Genomic DNA, 11472 nt, shown 5'->3' on the forward strand with positions numbered 1-11472 from the left:
AGAAAGATCAATCTAGTAGGCCCAACCAAACTGATAATTCGAAGAGACTTGCAAAGATAACTCAATCATACATAAAAGAATTCAGAGGAGATTCAAATATTTCTCATAGATAAACTTGATCATAAACCCACAATTCATCGGATCTCGACAAACACACCGCAAAAAAAGTTTACATCGAATAGATCTCCACAAGAGAGGGGGAGAACATTGTATTGAGATCCAAAAAGAGAGAATAAGCCATCTAGCTAATAACTATGGACCCGAAGGTCTGTGGTAAACTACTCACAACTCATCGGAGGGGCTATGGTGTTGATGTAGAAGCCCTCCGTGATCGATTCCCCCTCCGACGGAGCGCCGGCGAAGGCTCCAAGATGGGATCTCGCGGATACAGAAGGTTACGATGGTGGAAATTGTGTTTCGTTGGCTCCCTGGATGTTTTCGGGGTACATAGGCTTATATAGGAGGAAGAAGTACGTCGGTGGCCGCCCGAGGGGTCCACGAGACAGGGGGGCGCGCCCTCTAGGGGGGGCACCCTACCCTCTCGTGTCCGCCTCGGCTGCTTCTTGACTTGCACTCCAAGTTCTCTGGATCACGTTCATTCCAAAAATCACGCTCCCGAAGGTTTCATTCCGTTTGGACTCCGTTTGATATTCCTTTTCTTCGAAATACTGAAATAGGCAAAAAAACAGCAATACGGGCTGGGCCTCCGGTTAGTAGGTTAGTCCCAAAAATGATATAAATGTGTAAAATAAAGCCCATAAACATCCAAAAGGGGTAATATAATAGCATGAAACAATCAAAAATTATAGATACGTTGGAGACGTATCACCCAGCACCGCTGGGGCCACCATGGTCGGGGTCAAAAGCTGGTCTCCTGTTGTTGGAATGACCGGGCCTCCCGCATGGCGTGACGCATCTCCACTCTTGCTGACGATCTGCTGATCCCCTTTATTTTTGAAAAAACTCCACGCCTTCGACCAGCGGCGAGTCCGCCAGAGCATCACCCACCGGCGGCAACGATCCACCCGCAACTGCGGCAATCCTCAGGCCTCCAGAAGCGCCGCCATGAGCCTGAGGCCCGCACCCCAGATCATCCATGTCCGCATCAGGGGGCGGACTCGATGGGCTCGCCGGAGGCGGAAGCTCTAGGTCATCCTCCTCATCAACCACCGGCTCGGCAAGCTTGACGATGCGTACGTTGTACCAGAGCGTCGACTACCGTGCGGACCGCGGCCAGATGGAGCGCTGCCCACTACGCGACTCCTTGATGTACAACCGCTGTCGACCTGGAATGCGGTCTGGCTGGTCCGTGCGCAGCCACACCTTGAAGCTGGACATGTCATGCCGGCGAGCCGTGCTGTCCCCCACTCCTATGACCAAGCCAAGGCCGCGTAGCACGGAGTTGGCCATCCGCCTAGTCCACGCGTGCGCAGGCACGCCCACGAGTGCCAACGACACAAGGAACGGCAGCGTCACCGTCGTGGCCTGCGCCTGCTGCAGCCAGGGCTGGAGAGACAAGGAGAAGCCCGGCGTGCTCGACGGAGACAAGCCACCCTGGCGCACCATCCTGCTCCGCAGGTCCACCTCCCGACAGAGAACCAAGAAATCCTCTGGATAGAAGGCCCGGATCGACAAGTCCGCCGGGCCAGCCCAAAACTCGGCGTGCAGCGCCGCCGCGACGACATCCAGACTGAGAGTGGGCCTCGTGCCGGTGATGGTGACCACGACCGCCAACGCCAGCTCAGCCTCCAGGTGCCAGAGATCCTCCGCCTCCTCCATGAAGCAGCACTCCACCTCATCAACATCAACGGCCTGCTGGCGCCCCTCCGCCATGACAGTCCCCGCGCCCACCGGCTCGAAGGGAACCGAGAAGCTGGGGCCAACAATGGACTTCGCAGAACCAGAGTGGACCACCTCGGACCAGGGCCGCCCAACCCTGTGAGCCCCAGGCGGCGGCGGGCCGGCCGGGGGAGGGGGAAGCACGGAAGGCGCAGCCGGCGGGTTGGCAGACGACGGCGTAGGAGCCTACGGCCGCAGGACTCTGAGGGCGCCCGACGGCGGCGGGCCGAGAGGGGGAGGGGGAAGGTTCACAGCCACGGGAGAGGGAACGAGAGACGACTGCGGAGGCGGGACCATGCGGGTAGGGGGCGCTGGAAGCCCGCGCCCAGGCCCATCCACTGGCGACGAGCTCCGCGACAGCGGGCAATCTCGGGCGATGTGGCTAGTGTCGTTGCAGCAGACACAAAGGGTCTCGTCCGGGCACTCCTGCGAGATGTACCTGTCGTCCCCGCAGTTGTAGCAACAACCATGGAGGGCGACAGGAATGCGGGTCCGCGATGGCCGCAAGGTTGGCAGGGTTGGAAAGAGCCGCCGACGCGTTGCAGGAGGGCGATGAGGCGAGATGGGGTTGCGGGGGCGACGGCTGGTCTTGGTGGTCCACGCTGGGCCAACTTGCCCCGGCACCAGCGGACGTGGGCCCCCGGCGGCCTCCCCTGGAGGATGGGGCCGAACGCAGTGCCGAGCACCTCAGGGACGACGAGGGCGGAGCGCAGGGCCGGGCGAGGCGGAGACGACGACCCCGACGAGGAAGACGAGCCCGAGAGGGAAACCCTAGACGCCATGGAGAGGGAGGGTGAGCGCCGGCACCGGAGTGGTGGACGGTGCTAGGGGGTGGCCGCCGGGGCCGGAGTCGCCGCCAGCGCAGAGGAAGGGAGAGGCACTAGGGAGAGGCGCTAGGGTGCTAGGGTGCTAGGGCACTATTTCCTTTCCTAGCCTCTTTTTCCTTTCATATTTCTAATCCCTCATACGGCTTCCTGATACCAAAGAAACTTAAAGATAAATTGGGTAGATTATATGGAAAGGGGCAATGCAGGACTTTTTTTTGAGAATTGCAAACTCTTTATTGATCAATGTGAATGTTTAAAGGGATACAAGATGGGTCATAAGGAGAGATAAGCTACATGTGGCGACCCTGATCAAGCATAGCAGAGTATTTGGCAAGTAAATGAGCTTCACAATTCAAAGCTCTACCTTGAAAAGTAACTAAGAAACAACCTAAGTTACTAGCCCGGTCAATAAACTCCTTTACAATGGCCCCATAAATGCCTCCTTTTCCCTCTGTGATTGAACATATAAACCTTCTTAGCCAACCCGCTATTCTGGGGCCATCGCACGCGCCCCCCGATCTTGTTGGCCCGTTCTGCCTCGCTGTAAAGATATATGTCCTTTTCAACTGGCTGTAAAACATCCAGCCGTCCGTTTTTCATTACGTCGTGGCTTTGCGGTTTGGAGGATGACACATGGGCCAGCCATTTGCGTGGGACCAGTGGTGCAGTGTGCGTTGCGTGCGTGAGAAAAGGGGTCGACTACTAGGTCACACCACCGCACGACCAGATGAAACCTAGCCTAGCCTCCAATCCGCAACTGCGTTTCTCCCTCCCTCATCCTCCCTTTTCCCTCGCTCGCCATCCGCCGCCACACAGATCCACCGCGTGCTCCCGTCCTCGAGCCCGAGGCCGCTTCCCCTTCGCGCCACCGTCGTGGCTTAGGCCAAGGCAACGACCGGGTCTTGGTGGAGGCAGAAGCACGTGGAGAGCCCGGCGGCTGCAGGTAGAAGCAGGGGTTGTGCAGTGGTGGATGCGGTCGGCGTCGGTGATTGAGGAAGGCTCGCCGGTCAGAGCGGCCGGAGAAGATGGAAAGGATAGCACGACCCTGCACAATACGCACCCCCGGCCACCGCCTGCTCGTCCTTCATGTGTTGTCATCGCAGCTTTTGAAAAAGGTGAGCCCTCCTTCTCTCCCTTTTCTCCTCCCCCAGCTCACATCTCCCCCTCCCTACTACTCCTGGTACAATCTCTCCCACCCTGCCTCAGTATGAGGCTTGCTAAAAAAAGTATGGTGGATCGATCTTGTTCTCTTTGTCTTTTTTTTTTAGTTTTTAACGTTGATGCTTTGAATTGTTACTTTGGCCAGCAGGAGTAGGAGGAGCCACAGATGAGGAGGAAGGAGACCAGCAAGGGGACGAGATATTCTTGTTCAATTTGGTTCTCATGGTGGCATCTTTAGGTTCCATCTTTGATGCTTGGATTTGTTGTCTAGCCAGCAGGAGTAGGAGACAGTGAGTATCAGGAAGGAGACAAGCAGGGGGAAGAGAGACTCTTGGGTGTGGGTGTATTGTTATTTATTGAGTCAATTGAGAAATCCTTTGCTTCTTCTAATATTAATAAATACAAATTGGTGCCTTCAGTTATTCTACTACCACTATTAAGCTTGCACGTGCAACGCACGACAATACAATATAAAAAAATCTCATCCATCTAGCTAGACTTATGAACCAACAAGAAAAACATCTTACCTAAATTTTCAGACGCAACATTTAACCAAATAGTTCCAAAGAAAATATTTTGATAAGATATCCGAACCTCTATAGTTGCAAATTCAATGCACAGACAAACATTTTATGTTGTAATAAGTGCTTGGTCGTCCAAAATTCTAATACGCTTTAGATCCTTATTAATCATCTCAAGCATCAGATAAAGTTATATTCATGTGAAGCAAATTGATTATATAAGAATGTTTTCTTTCGTCGCACAAAAATGCAATATTCCATTCACGAAATCCTTAAATATGCGCGTGCGAGCGCGCACACACACACACACACAAATCAAGTATATCGATATTACATCACAAAAACAAGTATTTTTGTATTACATCTTAAAGAAAGTACACTCATATTCCATCGCAAACAAGCATATTATTTTTGAAAAGTTGACATGAGCAATGTCGTATCTATTGGTAGTCGTAGATAGTTTTACAATCGGATCCATACAGCCAAGCTCCCAAGACACTACCTCATTCTCACTAACTATCTGATCATTCCCTAAAAAAAACTAATTCTGATCTTGAATGTGGCGTCACTGATTCCCCTGTAACTTCTGAGGTCTCACGCATGTATAATAACCAATGAAAACTGGACGCGGAGTAACTGCACACGAGCTCAAATGCTCTCGTTATCCACAGCGTTGGCTGGCGCCTATAGATCTGTGCGATTATTTTATACTACCGCTGTTGGTCGTCCAGAAATCGAGCACTGTTCCGAAATACGTACACGGCAGCGGTGTACATTGGGCCATGTTTAACGCTCCGGATGAGGGAAGTTTGCCGCTGGGGAGGTGTTCCATGGATCAGAATCAGAGCCGCCGTCCGATCCGTGCATCGTGAAGTTCGCTTTACCGTCCGGCTGGCCCTGAGTCAAATTGAATGCAGGGTCCAGCGTGTTCTTTTGCAAGGCGAGTGGCGGTTTGAAGGCGACGAGTGGGAGATAGAGATTCGGAGCGGCGGCGGCGATCCAACATGAAGTTTTTTGTGCAGCCGATAGGCAGGTAAGCGGATCCTTTCTTCGCCGCACGAGCTTGTCTAGCGCATCTGAGTTAGTTTCTTGACTACGATTTGCTTTTCCCCATTATTTAGATCTGCTCTCCTTGAGTGGGTAGGAGAGAGTCTGGTGCCTCCCCCATGTAGTTGTGAATGGCGGTGTGGCGGCAGAGCAATCGCTGTCGGAGCAGCAGATGGCGGCCGAGAGCGGCGAAGCACAAATCTTGGCGGTGGCAGAGGCTGCAGCGGGCAGAAGGGAAAGCTCCCCTCGAAAGTCCGAGCTCTCGATGGGGAAGAGGAATCCCCTGGTGCCCGGATGGAATAAGAGGTCAGTGGTACAGCTTTCTTATCTTATCAGAGATGCAAAGATGACAGTAGATAAAGATTGACGTCAGTAGAGAAATGAGGCAGCTATAGCTTTCTGGATTCATAGTATTTAGTAGACTGCATTTACTTGAACCACCCATGATATGAGACATACAGAGATTTTAGTTAAGGAAAAATGCTAGCAGTAACGAAATCAGGCTGCTATAGTGTCGTGGGTTCAGATAAGTAACTAAACTTGATTCACATAATTAACATTCAGTACAAAAATGTTATGTCATCGGAGATGCAAAGTTCTTAGTAAAGCATAATTGACAGCAGTGAGTAAATAAGGCAACTATAACAATATGGTTTAAGAGTAGTTTGTACACTGTATTTAGTTGAAGTTCCTTCATGTGCGAGATGCAAAGATTTTAGAACAGAAAAAATGACTGCAGTAAAAAAAAGAAACAGGCAGCTCTATTTGTCTGGGTTGGGAGGAGTAAGTTCACTGTATTCAGATACTTGAGAGTAAAATAATGAAAAGCAATTGAGTGATGACTGATGAAAAAAAAACTAGTACATAAAAATGACAAAACTAAAGAAATCAGGGATCTATAGGTTTTTGGGTTCAGAGTAGTTAGCAAACTGAATTAAACTGAAACCCCTTGATATCAGCGATGCAAAGACTACAGTAAAGAAAAATGGACTGCAGTAAAGAAATCAGGCAGCTATAACTCTGTGTGTTCAGATGAGTTTGTACCATGCATTCAGATAATTCATGCTTACTGCCTGGTGTTTGCAGGCTAAGGATTGGTGCTGCTGCACCAAGCATGACACCGTGTCCGAATCGAATCAGTGCGTTCGAGAAGGCTGTAAGATGTTTTGCAGAGAAGCCAGCTTCAAATGTTCTTGGCACTACATTTGACTCCTTGGGCAAGGCTTGTGACTTCTACAATCTGTATTCATGGGAAAAAGGTTTTGGCATTCGCTATGGGAAGAGACGGCTAAATGTGGAGTGGGTAAAATGCATGCAGGAAATAGTTTGTGGCTGCTCGGTGAGTACATTTTGTTGCTGTGAGATATTTTTTGTCAGTAAATCACATACAGTGGAGTACAAGTTTCATCTTAGAAGTTGATCGAAAGTTTGTACATAACCTGATGCAGGGTAAAGCTGCGGTAGACTTCTACAGGCAGAAGACAATGGAAGGTATATTGCAGAGCATAGAGAGAATCATAACTACTCACTCTCGCCTAATTTTGGTGATAAAATCCATTGGCCATCACATAAGCATATTTGACGTGTACCGCAGAGATCTCATAAAGCAACTTAGGCAGAACAATGTGAATCTGGGCAAGGTTTATAGTATCATAGTCATAGGTGGCTTTTTTGGTTCAATGGAGAATGTTCCCTTCACCAAGAGGTCTTTGTGAAATCTGTGTGGGCAGATCAACAGGGACCAGGCGGATGATGATGTGAGGAAGACAATGGAAGTTTTTGCAGACATTGGAGCCAAGGATCCGCATTTTACATACCGGGTTCAGGCTGACACTGAGGGCAGGTATGTTAGAGTGTATGCATTTGGTGAATGACGTATATCTAATTTCGAAGCTATCACATATGAAGCATGGGCCTGAAATCAGGAAAAATTGTTTCGTGCAGGTGCTCGATTTCATTAGGGCTAAAGAAATACCAGCTAAGCATATAGTGAAGAGATGGACGAGGGATGATCGCGACGCTCTGCCACCTCATTTGATACAATACCAAAAGGACAACATGCAGAACAACCCTTTTTCGTACAGACACTTCACGATGTACTTGCACGCCATGGATCTAGTCAGGCCGGCGACACTAGCGTTGAAGCCTACAATCGGTTGCTGTAGTTGTTCAAGTCCAACTTGATAGTGATGTTACCCTATGTAGAAGTTAGGGATGGTCTTGGCCAGACTGGCGGACAGTGGTGCCGTAAATCAGAGCCCCATGGAGATGGTTGCAGTGGAACAAAACATTATCGTCGATGGAGGTACTGCTGATTTAGCGGACAATGATTCTGTGTCGAGGACAAGCAACATGTTGGAAGGACTACTGGCTCCAGCAAAACAGAAAGATATTGGGCGGCCAACGACAAGTATGGAGAAGGCTCCATATGAAGTCTAAGCAAGAGGACTAGGTTTTGCACGATTTGCAGAAAGCAAGGGCATAAGCGAACTACATGCCCCGGCCCTGGTGATGTCCCCAAGCAACCTTGGTAGCCTGCGAAATGCAAGAACTGTGGCGTGAGGGGCACACCGACAAAATAATTGTAATAAAGCAATGGAATTAAGGCTGGCAAATGGAATGTAGAAGCTGATGTGGCTCATGATGTCTTTTCAGTTATCTTATTTGCCATTGAGGCATATGAATGTAGGCATCATATTTTACCTTCGGTGTGATCAGACCGTGGTTACTTTGCAGACAGTGCATGAGTAATATAATACGTAGTATGTCAGGTTGTGTCACTGATTTTGTTTCAAAATGTTGGCTTATCCCCAGGTTTTGATGAATTTGTGTGCATGCTTTTGAATGTAAAACCTTGGCCTTTTGGTGCAGCGGGAGTGGCTGAATTGTCTGATTCGCTATCTGAAAACTTGTACACTCCTGAATATCGAAAGAGATGCAGATGTGTTCTCGTTCGCTATCTGTTTTCTTGATCGTAATCTAAGTTCCGGCCGTCAATGCTTCACAGCAGGTAAACTATTGTGCGTCCGCATCCGAAAGTTTACGTGCGAATCTTTTTGGATGCATTAGTAGTTCAATTAAGTATCCGACCGACCCCTGATTATCTGAAGCATTTGTGCGTCCGCAACAGAGCACCTTCTCGAACATTGCTGGGTTGGTCTCTGATGAAGATCAGAAGATGAATCATATGAAGAGCAGCCGCGCTTGCAAGCTTGCATGGAGGCGGAACATGGTGGTGAAGAAAGGACTGGCGACTATGATCCATTTGGAGCCACGGGGACTGAAGAGCTGAATGCCCTTGTTGGTGAAGAGGGCGAGCAGTCTGAAGCACCACGCTGTGACTACGAGAAAGAAATGGAGACAGAGGGGAACAAATCTTCGGAGGAAGGGACGATGGATTGGCCACAATAAATGCCTCAGTTGGATGGAGCCCGTTAGATGACTCACGTCTGAGCCGTTGGACATGTAATGCGGTCGCTTCTGATCCGCCTCGTGGGCGGTGACAGCGTTCGCATTAAAAGCGGTAGTTGAGGGGACCACGAGCTCTGAAAAAACAGCATATACTACTTCATATACGAGGAGATATACCAAAGCTGGTGCGAATCTAAGTGCGAGCTGACGGCTAAGATATAGAGCTCATCTGAGCTTGAGCTCAGAATAGTACTTTCGGTGAAAACTCTCCTACTCCGCATGACATGTCAATTGTGTTCTCGCAAGAATGGCACCAGTCTGCAAACAAATGACTCCAAATATACTAAATATGCAGAATTTTCCTAATAAAACAATACTTCAGCCAAGTACAAAGGGAAGAAACAGTCCCTTTTTAACAAAAGATTGGCAGCTAAATTATTACGAAGAACAATGGAACTTCACATGTTTGTTCAGACTACAGACTCCATATGAGTGTTGTGTAGTGTGGGTCCATTGAAAATTCAGTAGTAAATTAACATTCTAAAAGGAATCATCTAATGAAAAAAGCAACATAATTAACTATTTAACTATCCCACTTGTGTATGTCGTGACAAAGAATACCTATTTGCATGAATCTGGGATTCTTCAGAATTTCAAATCTAGTTATGACATGGTATGAGCAGCATATGGAGTTCTTAGAGATTGCATTTTCAGTAGAAATACTTATGAACAGACATAATAAATCCTCGTTTTGTACAAACCAACCAAAAATATTTCTCCAACTCCGCATTGGCTATCAATGGTGCTCCATTTAGTAACCTTGCCCAAGATAATTGAATAGTAATACTTCCAAGTAGCTTACAAGCGAAACATAGGATACCAATAATGAATCATATATGGATTCAGATACTCTAAAACAATATATGGAAGTAATTACACATGCTCCTTCAAGCTATCTTTTCTAGATATTGTTTAGCAAATTATTATTCAAAGCATTACAAAGAGTTCTATGATTATAAAACACAGGATATCCGACATTCATACAAGCTGACCATATACTTTAAGCATGTTCAAGGTAAATCTGTCTAGATATGAGTTACATTCATGAATTTAAATTAAATCTACTATTTATGCTTATGCACAACACATCAGAAGGATGACAACCACACCTTGATCATGGAAACTTAAGAGCTTCATGGCTTACACAGAGACATGACATTGCTTGTAGGGTCATTGTTCAGGCACATCTGTGACGACCTAATTAAGAGATAAAGCCCTCCACCACCGGTGTGCCTCCGTGAGGCCATCGCCATGTGATGATGTTGTTGTTATTGGAATGTGATCGTTATGGTGGAAGGTCTACGGGGAGGAGGGGGCGGTGATGCCACACCTAGATGGATACTCCCTCAGTTCCTAAATATAAGACGTTTTGGCAGCTGAATTGAGCTGCCAAAACGTCATATATTTAGGAACCGGGGTAGTATTTGACAAAAAAAATTAACATGCTACAACATATCAGAACATAACCACAGAAAAGAGGAACTTAGAAAAAAAATTATAAAAGGCAAATTGAAATCAAAGGCCCATCAGAAAATGTAAGAAAGCGGACGGCACCGAGTGACTGAAGATTGTAAAAAGCGGGCGACACCGAGGCAAATTGAAATCAAAGGCTCATCAACAATCATAATTACCGGCCTCCTGTGACGCCTCGTCACCCGATCAAGACAACGCTTTCTTCACCTTCGCCTTCAACTTCTCTGGCCTCAACTATTACTCGATCTGAGCAAGGGAACCCACCAGCCTGCGATATGATAGCATCCACAGGTCGATCTAAGCAAAGATATATCATATATGAGGCATCCAAGTTGTCTACACTGGTTTCTTAAGATATTCCTAGAACCTATTAAAATCTGCATGGTCTTTTTGCAAGTTAATTTTGTAGGGATGGCATAAACAGTTTTAGCATAAAGGATGAGAAACATGGGACATACCTTATTTCTTACTAAAATATCCATAGAAATAGTAATGGCCAAATTTACATCCGAGAGACATGTCCATTGCTAAAACTAAAACATGTGGTACTTTGAAACAGATGTAGCAAGTACAACTACAACTAAGAAATTTGCACACACCTGTGTGTGTATGCATGATACTATTCATAACTGATTTGCAAACCAAAAATTGATAAATCGCTACCAGAAAGCACTATCCGAAACTATTACAGCAATATACTGCAGGATGTACAATCCACGTATAAGATACATTAAACTGAGACTGGAGAAAATTTTGTAGTGGAAATGGCACTACACTATTCAGTTGACTCAAAAGAAAATAATAATGAGGATGTGTGCACCTAGAACATTGCTCATCAACCAACTGAGCAGACTCTATATGGCTTTTAGTCGAAACCCCACCTTTTTTCTTCAGAAAATACATACCCAAAGAAGAGAAGAATTCAACAGGTTTGTCATATGAAAGCAATCATCTATTCATCCATAAATGTTTTCTTGGAACGGCCCGCCATCACGGCTGCATTTGCCAATACATGTCAGAGGTGCATGCTAATTGATAGTCAATCAAAGCAATTTCAGAGCAGAGCTCGAACTTACAGTAAGCAGAGGTCGATGATTATAGGTTGAGTTCAAAAGTTGTATTGTTCTCATAAA

At 47.2% G+C, this 11472-nt stretch overlaps 1 protein-coding gene across 1 annotated transcript; it reads left to right on the plus strand.

The window, feature by feature from the left end:
• Positions 1-3398: 3398 nt before the first annotated feature.
• Positions 3399-8078, plus strand: LOC119342074. Its single transcript, XM_037613911.1, has 7 exons — positions 3399-3781; positions 3976-5381; positions 5470-5701; positions 6482-6734; positions 6844-6886; positions 7126-7238; positions 7340-8078. The coding sequence occupies exons 3-6, from the start codon at positions 5568-5570 to the stop codon at positions 7146-7148; spliced, it is 453 nt and encodes a 150-aa protein (XP_037469808.1). The 5' UTR covers positions 3399-3781; positions 3976-5381; positions 5470-5567; the 3' UTR covers positions 7149-7238; positions 7340-8078.
• Positions 8079-11472: the final 3394 nt, after the last annotated feature.

The sequence above is a fragment of the Triticum dicoccoides genome, chromosome 7B (assembly GCF_002162155.2).
Source record: "Triticum dicoccoides isolate Atlit2015 ecotype Zavitan chromosome 7B, WEW_v2.0, whole genome shotgun sequence".
Classification (NCBI taxonomy): domain Eukaryota; kingdom Viridiplantae; phylum Streptophyta; class Magnoliopsida; order Poales; family Poaceae; genus Triticum; species Triticum dicoccoides.